This window comes from Barbatula barbatula (genome assembly GCF_947034865.1).
Source record: "Barbatula barbatula genome assembly, chromosome: 8".
Lineage (NCBI taxonomy): Eukaryota > Metazoa > Chordata > Actinopteri > Cypriniformes > Nemacheilidae > Barbatula > Barbatula barbatula.
The window spans coordinates 23,106,588-23,121,647 of NC_136771.1; the positions used below are offsets into that span (position 1 = coordinate 23,106,588).

At 41.0% G+C, this 15,060-nt stretch overlaps 2 protein-coding genes across 2 annotated transcripts in view; one reads left to right on the plus strand and one right to left on the minus strand.

Moving 5' to 3' along the window:
• The window catches only part of myo15ab (myosin XVAb), a gene marked incomplete at both ends in the record, with an annotated part of 33,236 nt that extends 26,880 nt beyond the window's left edge, over positions 1–6,356 (minus strand). The window contains one exon of the mRNA XM_079462743.1: positions 246–6,356. Within this exon, the coding sequence (XP_079318869.1) occupies positions 246–6,356 (6,111 nt within the window). The remainder of the gene's footprint in view (positions 1–245) is intronic.
• A 3,889-nt stretch (positions 6,357–10,245) lies between these two features.
• syngr3b (synaptogyrin 3b) lies at positions 10,246–14,680 on the plus strand. Its single transcript, XM_079461502.1, has 4 exons — positions 10,246–10,390; positions 12,431–12,665; positions 13,508–13,653; positions 14,141–14,680. The coding sequence occupies exons 1-4, from the start codon at positions 10,289–10,291 to the stop codon at positions 14,357–14,359; spliced, it is 702 nt and encodes a 233-aa protein (XP_079317628.1). The 5' UTR covers positions 10,246–10,288; the 3' UTR covers positions 14,360–14,680.
• The last annotated feature ends 380 nt before the right edge of the window (positions 14,681–15,060 follow it).

A 15,060-nucleotide genomic window follows, 5' to 3' on the forward strand; every position in this document is an offset into this window, starting at 1 on the left:
CTGAGCTTAGTTATAATCTACCTTGTCAATCTCATCCAACACCCAATGAAGTTGCAGACTGAAGATAGGTGAGGTTGGCTGGGCATTTTGTTAAGAATCAAAGCCTACATACTACGTTGCATCTGACAAGTGCATCGATGACAACTCAACAGTGTTAGTCAATGTTAGGCTTGGCAAATTCAATCTAATGCTCAATTCTAAATCTAGCTGACAGAATGAAAAAGAATATTGTTGAGGTGGTTTACCTTGTCATACCACCGGCCTATCGGCTCCCCTTCCCGATCTGGTACCCACTGCAGCTCGGTCTCCCCTGGTCTATGACCAGTGGGTGGAGGGGTTAGAAATTCCATCATTTTCTCATCACGGTAAATTGACCATTTGATGAGGTTCTGCACCGTATCATGAGGCAAGACCTTTTCTGAAGCCCATACATCCTCTGCTGTTTGCCCATCTCTGGCATTATGAGCCCAGTGCTCTTCGGGACCACCCGGTCCTTTCCGCTGCGGTGACACCACAGTATAACGGCCATCTGGCCCAATAATCACCTGTCCAGATGATGTCATATGTGTGGAGAACGATGTAGGTAGTTGGTAAGAGGCTTTCTTTAAGTTAGGATTCTTCAGAGCATCCATTAAATATGGTGAAGTGGGGACATCGAATCCCTGAGTGAGGACTGACCCATCAGGTAATCTGTATTTGGCGGTGCGAAGATTTTGATTTAGAAGTGCGTGTGAGAGGTTGGGAGAAGTGACATATCTTCGAGGATCCGCTGACAAAACAGATCCATCTGGTAGCTGATAATTAGCCCTGCGAAGATTGTCATTCTGCAAAGCATTTGAAATGTTCGGACTGCTTGGTTTGTACAGAGCTTGTGAAATGACTGATCCATCAGGAAGTCTATACGAGACATTCTTCAAATTGTCATTATTTAGAGCAGAGAGAAGAGTTGGGTTTGAAGGTTTATAACTTGCATCAGCGCTTATTATGGAACCATCAGGTAATCTGTAGGTAGCCTTTCGTATATTCTGGTTCTGCAGAGCCCTTGACAAATTAGGAGATTTTACATCTTGGTAACCTGGTCCATGTATAACTGATCCATCAGGTAAACGGTAACTGGCACTTCTCATTTGCTGGTTCTGGAGTGCCTCTGCTAAATTTGGAGAGGTCGATTTGGACTGCCCATAGTCTGCTGTCATCAATGTGCCATCTGGCAATCTGTAAGTTGCATTTCGAAGGTTAGGGTTTTGGAGTGCGTTGGCCAGATTTGGTGATGTTGGTTCTATTGGCTGATCTGTCATTATTATTGTTCCATCTGGAAGTCTGTAGGATGCCTTTCTAATGTTCTCATTCTGAAGTGCACGTGACAGGTTTGGTGAGGTTTGGCGTTGTTGATTTGGTGCAGTGACAATGCTTCCATCTGGAAGCCTATAAGTTGCATTCCTAAGATTTGGATTCTGTAAGGCATTAGACAAATTTGGAGATGAAGGCTGCTGGAGATGAGAGTCTGGGTATATTATTGTTCCATCTGGAAGTCTATAAGAGGCACGTCTTATGTTTTGGTTCTGCAAAGCATTTGAGAGGTTTGGAGAGAAAGACTGTTGCTGTCGTGGGTCCATGCCCATCCTGGACCCAGAAGGAAGTCTATATGAAGCATTCCGAAGCTGTGAATTTCCAATAGCATCAGCAAGCATTGGGGAAGAGTTTGCATTTACCTGATTACCATAAACCACTGTCCCATCAGGCAACTGGTATGTGGCACCTTGAATTTGGGGGTTGTGTAATGCATACGACAGAACTGGAGACTTCCTAGGGTCTTGTCCATAGCTTGGGACAGGTGCATAAGGGGAGACCATTGCAGGGGCTTGATATGAGGCGTTACGAATATTTTGGTTCTGCAAAGCTGTTGAAAGAACTGGAGAGCCTGTTGGAGCATAGCCAGGGTGAACACTGGATCTCCTACGGCGTAAATGTGTTCGGTAAGAAGCATTGCGGACATTTTGATTCTGAAGAGCACTGGAGAGAATCGGACCAGAAACTGGCTCTTCAATATAATCGGAGCCAGCCAGCACCTGAGTGTAAGGTGAATGTGGTCTCTGAAGGGGTGATCTGTACGTTGCACCACGCAATTGTGGATTGTGAATAGCACTGGACAGCAAAGGGGAAGCTGTCTGACCCGGAAATTGTTCAAATGCATCCATTTCATGAACATAGGGGGCAGAGAGGGACGGCTGTTCAGGGATTTCACCAAATTGTGCCACTTCTGGAGCATAAGGTGAGCCTGGCCTTTGCAATGGGGATGAGTACGAAGCATCACGAAGCTGAGGATTTTGTAAGGCATTTGACAAAAGTGGGGATGCCATTTCAGGATTATATGGTAATTGTTCTGGTTGCAGCTGGGAGACATTTATTGCATTGGGGCTTTGCGGGGGATGAGGGTACATTTGTAATGTTGCTTGAAAAGGAATCTGTGAAACATCAATGGGCTCAGGACCATAAGGTGACATGGGCTGTTGAAAGGGTGAAGTATATGATGCATTACGAACACTTTGGATTTGGAGAGCATTGGAAAGCATTGGTGACTGAGGGACACCCCTAACCTGATCAAATTCTACAGGAATTTGCTCTGTGCCTATAGGGAAAGGTCTTGAATATGAAGCATCATATATCTGAGGGTTTTGCAATGGACTGGGAAGAATAGAGGTGGGTCGGGTCCTAGGGGAAAGGGGGCGCACTGGTAATGGAGAGCCATGTCTGATAGATGGATGAGGAGATGCTGGTCTGGAAAAATGTCTAACGGAAGGCTGAGGTGATGGAGGGGGCATGTATTTTTGAGAAGGTTGAGGTGAAGGGGGCATCATGCCAGGTGCATGCCTCAGTGACTGTCTGGCCATGAGTGGGCGGCCTCTGCCAATGGGTCTCTGTGGGTTTCTCATTGCACCAGGGGTTCCTGGAGGATTAAACTGTCTTTGATCCCTTATGCCCATTCCAATATGTTGACCTGAAAGTTGTGGGGATGCTGGGAAGTCCTGTGCCATCATAGACCTGTTACTACGTATGGACGTTTTAAATGGACGCACATTTTGTGTTGGAGTTCCTGAATGACCCCCTCTGCCACGATAAGGCTTCACAGCTCCCATGGGGATGTTTGGACGCCCCCTTCCTCGCAGTCGACCTCCAGGGGAACCAAAAGGTGGGGGATCCTTAACGAGACGTGTGGACCTGCGAGAGAGAGAGGGAGAGGGGGATCGACGTTCCACTGGTGGCTGTTGGGACCCTGGGTCCATAGTAAAACTTCTCCGGGAGGGAGTAGGTGATGCTCTCTGAGGCATTAAAGGGGACGGTTGTCTATGCAGATCCCTCTTCTGAAAATTTGTCATGGGTTGCATACCCATCTGAGGGGACGATGGAGGACTTATGCGCCTAGGAGGCGATGGAGAAGCTTGAATCCTCTTAACACCAATTGGACGACGACCTTGCGATGGGGAAGAGGGTGGACTAGGTCTTCTAATCGAGGCACGAGGGGACTGTGGTGGGCTTCTTCTTCTAAAAGATGCCCGTGGTGAAGCTGGTGGACTGGTTTGGAGAGATGGAGCTCGTGAAGGCATACGGCCAGGCAAAGGCTGGGGAGATGGTTGAGCTTCTCTAAAGGATGCTTGAGGTTGAAATCGTCTGGGGACTGTTGCAGAAGAAGACACAGGCTCTCTGAATGACGCCCGAGGCTGCAAACGTCTAGAAGGTACTGGAGAAACAGATGGACTCATTCTGCGGCCAAGAGGAGATGGATGGTGCTGAACATGATTTGTTGAAGGGGACATCCCTCTGGTTAGTCTGGGGGATAACTGGGATTCCATCCCACCAATGCCACGCACAGACGGCTGTGGGGATGGGGTTCTTCTCAAAGGAAGTGCACCAGCAGGATGCATTGAGAGCTGAGGAGAGGAATGAGGGCTTGGCCTACGTACAGGCACGGGGGAACGTCTAACTTCCATTACTGGTTCTCCAAAATGTCCCATGGGTGTCATGTAAGCCATGGGTGACATGGGAGCAATGGGTAGCATGGGAGTCATAGGCCTATGCATAGGGGAACCCATCCCTGCTACAGACCTTCTGCTTGGTGTTGGGGATGATGGAAATCCACCAGGTTGAGCCATATGAGCCATATTTTGGCCTACAAATCCCTGGGGATTATTTGCTTGCTTAATTAGCATTGCTGTTGGTGTGGGCACCTGAGGCATTGCGGGATGAAACATTTCTTGGGGTGGAACTGCCTGTGCAAAAGGATCAGCCATGTAGGTTCCAGGAAGGTACACATGGTTTTCGTACTGTATGTCAGACATTTCATCAAAATCATATTGTGGAGGCAATGGAGGAAGCTCAACATCAATCCTTTCTTTACCAAAAAGCTTAACCTGGGGTCTTGGGACTCTGAACTCCATATCTCCATGAAATGGCATATTCTCCGCAGAGAAATCGGCATACTTCTCGCCATACATTCCTTCTTCACCTTCCATTATGTCTTGCATTGGATAACCATATTGTTGATACAAATTGTAAGAAGACTGCAAATATGGATCAACATCTGTTTCACTGTAATTTACCTGATAGTCCTGAAAATACGGATCCTCGTAATCCCCATATAAATCCATATATTGATCACCTGTTATCTCCATTTCTTGCTGTCCATACGGGTCAACATAGACGCCCTGAAGGTCTTCATAATATCCAAACTGAGCCTGGGAATGCATATCCATTTCATTTCCATATAAATCATAGCTGTTTCCCATTGGATACTGACTCTCATCATAGTACTCCATGCCATTATCAAAATAAGAATCAAAAGGATGCTGTTGACTGTAGTAGCCCATGTCCTCTGGGTAACTGCCCATCTGCTCCTGAGCAGCATATGGGTCATTGTAGTCCATACCATCATCATAATATTCACCTTCATCCTGCATGATCATGTGCGGGTCATAGTATCCATCCTCCATGTCGTAATAGCCTTGATCATGAGATGCTATGTCATAATAATTACTTGGTTCTTCATATTGAGTGTATTGCTGCGGAAAGGGAGACTGTCCATGCATGGAGGCATATTGTTCACCATATCTGTTTGAGGGTCTTTGGATTGACTGCCTGTGGAATGCACCCATGTTCACTCTGCTCTGGTTATCATAATCAAAACCTCCAGTGTCATGTTCATACCCATGATTGTGATACCCTTGAGACGCTCGGATGCTAGCTTGGCGACTGCCGGCAGGATATGGATATTTTTTGTTGTTTGATCGACCCCAGCCATCATCTCTTCTATGTGCACTTTGACGGCCTTTAAGGGAGAGGAACCTCTTGGTAAGCCAGTTGGTAGCCCCTGCAATCTTTCCCAACATTTGCCCCCTGGGTTTAAAACCAGATCCTTCTGCATTCTTCTTCCCAAAAAGCCCTTTGAAAAATCCTGTTTTCTTATCTGCTGGTTTTGAATTGCCACCTAATTTAATAAGCATATATGTTGGCTTTGGTCCTTCTTCTCCATCTGCATTCTTTTTTTCTTTTTCTTTTTTTTTCTTCTTGCTGTTTTTGAAACGCATCATGAACCTTGGGGCATTTCTCAGAAGAGATTTCCTCCTCTTCTTTCTAACTAAACGACTCTTTCTTTTGCCAAGACCAAGGAAAAGTCTGGATGTGCTCTTAAGTCGCTTCTTTGAGTTCTTCTTCCTCTTAAATCCAGAGAACCGCATGAAAAGCTTTGAAGTGTTTTTCAGACCTCTTTTCTTTTTCTCATCAGGTGGTGGTTCAGGGGGAGGAGCTTCCTTCTTTTTGGCCTTTTTCTTCTTTGGATCGTCCTCAGTTTTAGACTTGGATTTATCCTTAGATTTTTTCTTGGCTTTCCTGTCCTCCTCTTCGCTGTCCTCATCCTCATCTTCTTCATCCTCGTCTTCCTCTTCGCTATCCTCATCAGAATCAGCCTGTCTAGATTTGGACTTTCCTTTCGCGGGTTTACCCTTAGGATCTTTTCCACCACCGCGCTTTCTTTTGCCTCCATCTGACTCTTCGTCCTCCTCCTCGCTTAAGTCTTCATCAAACAACTCAGCCTCTGAATCCTCCTCGGATTCAATAACCTCTTTCTTTCCCTTTCCTTTATCCTTTCCCTTCTTATCATCTTTTCCTTTACTCTTGGGCGGTTCTTCTTTTCCTTTCTTCTTATCATCCTTTCCTCCTTTCTTATCAGCTTTTTTGTCATCTTTTCCACCCTTTTTGTCATCTTTCCCTTTCTTTTCTTCCTCCTTTGGTTTGTTTTTTTCTGGCTCTGGTTTTCCTCCCTTCTTGGCGGCCGATTTTGAGTCACCTTTTTTGGCTGGCATTTTATCCTTCTAAAACCATGCTAGTCTACTCTGCCAAAACACAAAACAATCATAAATAAACAGGATCTCAAAGACAAAAAAGTCACAAACTGCAAAGTATATGATCTTTAAACATTACGAAGGAACATTGCGTTTTTATTTCATTTTCATGCACAGTTTCGTATTTCCATGTTCTACAACAACTGTTTAAAAAAGGAAAATAAGGAAATAAAGGAAAAAAAACATCGCATCTTACCTTCGGGTGATGTCCCTTGTTCTTTTACAGTACTGGGATAGATAAATTCTACAGCACAGGTAAAAAAAATCTCTGTTCCATGAGATTTCCATTCACCACAACACCAGATGAGGTCTATAAGCAGGATGCCCCTGGTAGACGATCTCAAATTGAGATCCTCTGTTAAGGTGCTTTTGTATGTTTCTATAACCACACACTCACCCACACACTCCTCTTCTATTCTTTTGTTTTTCATCAAGAGACAAATGCAAACTCCCTGTGATTCCTTAACAAGTCATAGACTAAAATGATAGAAAATTTCAGCACGGTCGCCGACCACGATATGCCTTTGTGAGCGACTCAGACAAGAGCTGAATGTCTGTGTGAGTGAGAAGATGTGTGTCAGGGCTTTAGTTCTGTTGCAGTGCTGTATAAGGAACCTTAATTTGTCAGCTCTACTTGCCTTGGTGTAACTTAAGCTTGGGTCTCATTCCAGCATTAATAATGTAAGCGTAGAGGCCCGTTACTACACAAGCTCGCACACACCATGACTCACACATCCAAACCTATGGTGGCGAATACAAGCACACATAAAAGTGTGTTTAAACACATGACTAAAAAAAGTGCTAACGCATACAAATAAGGAGTTTGTGAATAGTTTCCTTTATACTGTACGCAACTCTTATATATATAATAAGATCAATTAGTAAAAAATATATTTCTGTGAAACACGATCTCATTGTCATACTTTTAAATGTGTAATATGACTGAAAAGTGATTTATTTTTCAGTTACAGAAAAATAGATACATCCAAACTAAGTGCAGTGCATTTGTATTTTAAATAAATTGAACATGTACACAATCCATTTGTTAAGTCGTGGCGTAAAAAATACTGTTTCCGGGTTTAAGCCTCCACTCATGGCAAGTAAGGATACTATTCAAACAGACGTTATTGAGTGCTTTTTATTTATATCAACTTTCACTACTGTCTCACGTAATCTTTCAAATAAGTTTTTTAATAAACTGTAAAATCGTACATCTGTCTAGACATCTGGGATTTCGTTAGGTTAGGGTCGTGTTTTTTTGATGGTTTTACCAGCATTTTTGGCCTATGGCATCTGATAGAGCGCACGACTGCCCTGTGGAATGGTATTTGGAAAAAGTTTTTTTCAGATTTATGCTAACATTCTTCAAAATATCGTTCTTTGAGTAAAACATTTTAAGGATTTGGAACAACTTGAGGGCGAGCAAATGAATTTTATGGTGAACTATCCCTTTATCAAGCGGATACGATTTTGTTACACAAAACGAACTATGGTTGCACTATGGCATACTATGGTACTGAAAAATGACCATCCTCATATACCATATTATGTGGTATTTCAAAGAACTGAAGGTTATATCAAATATATTCAGTTAAGTGCTGCAATGTAATGGATTTATAGCTTATTAAATGAGCAGTAGTGTTTCAAACATGATCACTGACAATCGAAGTGTCACTGGAGCACCGGCACAGGAGTAATTACAAATATTGACGCAAGGCAGCCTGTAACCATAGAAGTGACCAGGTCAGAGCCAAGAACTACTTAAAACCAGGCGTCCACACTGACACACTCTAATTTCAGTGATTAAAAATGTAGTGGCTTTTTCCCCGATTGGACTAAGAGCAAAGGTGAATTATGATCATTGTCTTGGTACGCACAGGTGTGTCTCTTATGAAGAGGGTGTACAATGAAAACCAGCAGGCAGATCCATTAAGTGACCTAGGTGGCCCACTGAGAGAGATACGTGCTTGGATTGGCCAACATAACAAAGTATGCCATCAAATGAAAAAGATTTCAACAGAAACTCTGACTACACCAACTTTTCCAACATTAAATTCTCTAAGCTCTGTTCCACATCACTTCAGTACTAGGGCTTTAATCTTCCTGTGTGCCAACAGTTGTTTCGTTTGTGTTTATTTTATTAGATTTTATTTGAGGTAAACATACTGGGGTGTGTCTATTTGTATCGGAGAATCAAGACAATAATTCAACAGCTTTTAGTATGTTACACTGCCACCATATGTATTTAAAGGATATGACAGGACAAGGTTGCTGGAGAAAGAGGCTAAAATGCCCTCACAAAAGTTTTATTGATAAAATTATTTTACCCATTTTGTTTAAAGTTTCATCAAGCAAGGACAACAAGGTTATGGTGACAGCATAGATAATATTGTAGAATTTACATTACAGGCATTTGCAGCACGTTTAAATTGATATTTCACTCAATAATACAACATTCTGTCGTCATTTATTCACCCTGATGTCATTCAAAACCTGTACATCATTGTGTTATATGTAAAACACAAGAAGATAGTTTGAGAAATGTCTCTGTGGTTGTGAACCCACACAAGGGATGTCAATGGGATGAAAGAATGTACATTTTTTGTTGAACTATACCTTTAATGAGGATCAGAATTTTTATGTTATTTTATGCTAATGCTTATAGTATTTTAAGCAGTTTCGCCTGTTGCCACAAATGTGTCTGGGTCTATTTATGATTTTATCGTCACTTCAGTCAAAAATGTCTTTACCATTGTATAAATATCAAATAACATTACTCAATACGTTGCTTTGATATTTATCACGATACTGAATGATCACTCTACACCGTCATCTGAACACATAGTGAACACAGAAAGAAGCAGATCCACAGCCTGTCGCAAATACAACCATTTATAAACAGTGTTGGGCAAGTGACTTTGCAAGTAACATACCATTACAAATTCAATAGTGTAAGTAGATGACTGTACAAATGAATCTCTCCAAAGCGTTTAATTACATATTACTTTCTTTGACCTTCATTAACCTCCACGAGATAAGTGATTCAAGCATAGACATGAAACGGCTTATTTAATTCATTCAAATAAATAATAAACAACAACATAAATGATTCTTATTAACTGACCGAAGCATACAAAAGTGAGAAGGATGCGTTCAAACATTTTACTTGAATCACATCAGAAGTAACTGTAATTGAATTACAGAAAAGTAATCCCTTACTTAAAAGTAATTAAATTACAGTTGCTAATTACTAAGTAGCTAGTTACACCCAACAATGTTAATAAATGAGTGTGGAGCCCCCTTCCGTCCAACATCTACATCTACAAACTCAATCCTCCGTTTTTTTACTGTGACAAGAATATAATCCAGTTTTGCGTTTGTGGGTTTTTCTGTAACTTTGGCAAAAATGTCAAATTTCATCTCTTGTCTTGAGACACATGTTTGTCATTAAAATATCCAATCCGACTGGTCAGAGCACCATCAACCTTATAAACACAAACACATCAACATTAATTTACATGATAAGGTAATTGCAGTTAATTGTATAATTTCCATTACTTCTTGATCCATAAAGTATTAAGTGGCCTCATCTAATAGATCCACAACATTCAGCCCAACGTGTATTTCAATTCAAGAAACCTTAATGCTTAAAAAGACCAAGAGATAACACTAAAGAAACCGCGTGTTTATATTATTCTCTGAGAACACGCCATCATGCGAGACATCCTCGGCCCTGTCATACACACGCGCACGAGCTCTCGTGGGGTCTGTGTCCGCCACTGGCACGCGCTTGCTCGTGGGTGTGCGAGATAGGCTCGTGACCGCGCGCATCTCTTCCTCTTCCGCAGAATATCGCACAGCGGTCAGCGGCGGCGCGCTACACTTCTGACAGGATGGATGGAGCGGGCTCGTTCGGAGCCGGGCGAGCCGGTTCGGCCTTCGACCCCGTCGCATTCGTCAAACAGCCCCAGACCGTCCTACGAGTGCTAGCGTGGGTAAGATCTGCATCCTTGCGAGATTCATGATCGACAGAATTACGCGTTGCCAAGTAACGGACTCCTTTATAACGGACGAGCGAGAACTGTGATGGATTTTTTAGATGAGGCTTTACGGTATTTCCTTTGATGGTTTATGAATGATCGCGGTATGTGATGATATTGTTTGCGTTATAATGGGTTGCGGTCTTCTGGTACGTCAGATGTTGCTGTGGTGATGACGCACGCAATGCGTGTGCACGCAGCTTTTAAATGGCTTTGGTACCATATTGCAGTAGGCTACTACTGGGTTTATTTACGTCCGTATGTAAATAGTTTATATTCATTATATTCATATATGGGACGTTTTACCATTGTAAAATTTCCTTTGTTTTTAACATTCTTTCATTTTTTCGTTTCTTTCCTTTTCTTTGACATGACCATGGTGGCAAAACAACAGTTTAACACGGTAAAAAAGTCACAAAAAGTGTGTTAAAGCAGCAACTTCACATATTTTTGTTTAAGAGCAAGGGCATGATGATTGACCGTATCAAAATGAGACGTTTATATAAACTAAAATCAACGAATAGATGCGATATATGACCAAGATGTTCATATGCTCTTAACATCTGGATTCATTACTGTTCTCACAAGTAAACACACTTTAATGTGTACAATGCTTATAATATATGCTTTGCATGAATGCAAACACCCTTATCTGTACAGTAAATGGCTTTGGATGAAAGTGTGCAGTAAATACTACATGGGCAGTGGATCTGTGTTAATAATGATGCTGGCCCCATGGTCATGGTTTGAGAAGGTGAAGATTCTCAAGGTTTTGTACTGGAATAAATTGAGGAGATCACAGTTTGGCTCGGAGCAAAGGCACATAAGGACAATGCTTCTGATTGTATAGTTTCTTCAGATAAAACAAGTCTAAAGTCAATCTTATAGAGAAATGTTATTCAAATAAGTTATTCTCCAACTTTGCAGGAAATGAAACAAAAATGTCTCCAGAAACGGGAAGTTAACACATGTGTGAACACCATGTCAAGTGGGCGCATGGCACAGGTGTAACACTTCCACAAATAACTGTGTGATCTGTACGGCGTATACAGTACCGCAAGTGTTCAAGAGACAAAACAATCTGCACAGTTTGCTGTATGCTACAGTATGTAAACATAACCTAAGGGTTATTATTATGTCATTTATAGAAGAATTATGAATTAAACAGTAAAGTGATATCTGTTGTTTTTAATAACTATTCGAAAATAATGTTAAATATATACAAATTATGATACACACTTTGTGACAAGGATCAAAATACATTTTCATGATTCATTCGTACTTTAACCGATTTTAGTTTTGACATTTTGTGTATAGTTTGTGTGTGTTGTATTTTATAGATTGAAAAGCTCTGTGTTTAGTTGTAATCTTTTTTATAAAATATCTTAAGAAAGAAAGTCATAAAGGTTTGAAATGAATGATGACAGAATTAAAATTATTGGGAACTATCACTTTAACAATCGATGGTTCCTCCTTTATTAGGATGCTTCATCCAGCCGACCAATAATGGCAGCAGCTCTAACTGTTTCTATGACGACTGTGTGATGTCATGTATGCGTCAGTATACAGGGTTGCTTTGCCAGAAATAGCACATGATACCATCAGCAAGCATCGCTACTGATTTCCCCTTACTGTTAGTCAAACACAGACAGACAGACTGCGGTGGCCTTTGGGTGGGTGTGGTGTGTGTACTGTTGCATTAGTGTGAATTAACCACATTTTCTCTCTCAGGTGTAAATGAAATTGCTTTCAAGCATATGCTGTTAGGAAATGCATGGCATTGCATCAATAATTATGAGGCATTTACAGTACAGGGGCATACAAGACAAGAAAAGTTTCTAAGAGACACAAAGCATTGCATTTATCTGACATTAAGGATGGCAAAACATTGCCACTTTAAAATACTTTCATAGTATTGACGTGGCAGTTTTCTGGGCTTTTGGTTAAAGTAGAACTGTTTGTAACTCACCTCTTTTCTTTCTTTCTTCTCTCCAGATCTTCTCCATGGTGGTCTTTGCATCTATAATAAATGAAGGCTATGCGAATATGGGCAGCGAACGACTGTACTGTGTCTTTAACAGAAATCAAGACGCCTGTAACTATGGCATCATAGTAGGAATCATCGCTTTCTTAGCCAGCGTCTTCTTCCTGGCCTTGGACGTCTATTTCCCCCAGATCAGCAGTGTTAAAGACAGAAAGAGAGCTGTGCTGTTGGAGATTGTCTTTTCAGGTGATTCCTAATTCATTTTGACACAGATGGCAGGTGATTTGTATTACTTGTTGATAGATTACACACTTAAGTTAATTCATTTCTAGGGTCATTTGAGTTAAGGTCAAGTAGTTCATGGCAGGGTTTTATGGGAGTCATGCATTCATCTCTGAAAGTTTGGCACCCACAGCCTACTTTCTATTTGGGCACTTCTCAGTTACAGCAATGCATTAGTTATTTCACAAATAATTGAATAAATAGTCAAATGAATATTATTATTAATTATTCAATTCAGTTTTATTTTACTGTTAACAAATTGTTATATGACTCATTGTGGAAGAGAGGTATTACATTTTTGTAGTTTCTTTGAAGATATCTTCACAAGAGTGTGAGAAATGTACCAGGAGTGTGAATGTGCCACAGTAAACGTAAAATGTGTTACTTTAAAACTTTAAAAGACTTGGTGGACGTATAAGTGTTTGTCAGCTTTTTTTCCAACGCAGCTGTCCTTCTGAAACCTTGCATCTCCTTATTACGTGATTTTTTTGCCACGAATCATAAGTTACCCTTTATGTTCGTCACTGGGTATTGCAAATATCTGACCAATAAAAATGATTGAAAAGTCAATTGAATCAATTACATGGTTTCCTAAATTTAGTCAATTTTATTAATATAGAGCTTTTTACAATTTTCATTGTTACAAAGCCGCTGTATATGAAACATGTTGACTATAAGCAAAACATTAAAGTTATACAAGTAAAAAGTGAACACACAATAAACAGGTCATACACACCCACATGCTTTAAACACATGTAATTGTGCAAAACGCAAATTGGTTATTGTTGTCCTCTGTGTTCTCACAGGATTCTGGACGTTCCTGTGGTTCGTAGGTTTCTGCTTCCTGGCCAATCAGTGGAGCCATACGTCCCCTACGGAGTTGCCCCTGGAGCAGGCGTCAGACGCAGCCCGAGCAGCTATTGCCTTCTCTTTCTTCTCCATCATTACCTGGGTATGACGTCACACCGTACACACACATTCACACTCATAATCCCGTTCACATTTGACAACTGATGTTGGTATTTGTGTTTTAGGCTTACCTATGTCTACTAGCAGTGCACAGGTTTAAGAACATCTCCTTTGTGGAGGATAAACAGGCACTTTTGTCCAAACAGCTTAACAGCCTTTCAGTAGTATAGATTTACTATACTACTTCCAAGTGAACACTAAACTACGCTGGTGTGTTTTGACAGTAGAGTGCACTGAGATTAGGATAGTGAATGGGAAAACAGTTTGTGCATGCTGTGGTACATTAGACATTAAAATAAACCAGTTATGATCTAGTTTTTGTTACAGACGTTCCTCTTGTTTGTCTATATTTTGACTTCTAAGACATTAATTTTATTAACTCAAGCATTCCAACTAACTCTTGCTACTTTGACTTGATCTTTCCTAACATGTTAACCTCACTAACACGTAATCCTGGTTGTCCTAACTAGGCGGCCCTCACGGCCTGTGCCGTTCAGAGGTTCCTCCTGGGTACGGACATGAGCCTGTTTACCGGCGAACATGTGACCAGTCAGGCCCCCAAGCAGCCGTATCCCTCCAATGACGTCATCGGCCAGACCACTGTCCCCGTCGACGCCTACCAGAGTCCACCGCTCATCGAAACCGCAGAGACCGGCCCCCCTGGCTACAAGATCCCGCCTGCATTTTAATCTGCAGCCAAGCAGAAGGACAGAGTATAGACTGCCGTTTATGTTAGCTAAATGTATCGCGATGTACCGCATTTTAGCAACGGGGTGGAGAGGAGATGCTGTTCACCTCTGTAGTGTGCACTATTATACAGAATTAAACGAATTCATGTAGTTTCGCCTTTACTCGGAACAAATGTGGGTGTTTGGGGATATATATTGATTATTACGACCCAAAGGTTTTACATTTACAGATTAAATAATTGCAAACATCAACATATGCTGTTTATTCAGTAATACACATGTAGTCCTATTTATTTAATGACAAATTTTAATGGCTAATACAAAAAAGGTATCTTCGGAAATTGTACTGACACCTATTGGCTCGGGTGAAGCGTTACTCAAAAGCAAAATTGTAGAAATTGTAAAAATACTCCATTGCCTGGTGTAGGTTTCACTTATGGTTAATTTGTTTGTTTTGAAAAGAAAATGTATTGTTTTAAACATATTTGTGATAGAAATATAAATTATATCATAAATATGTTTATCCTATTATAGTAATATTATTTTTTTAATTATTATTACAAAAGTGCTTATAGTGTTTAATTAGCTATTATTTTTGTGATTTTCAATTAATATAATAGATTATAACTTTATGCCATGGGCCATGGCTAACCAACAATCTGTAGCATCACACAATGATCACTAGTTATTTTAAGTGCTGT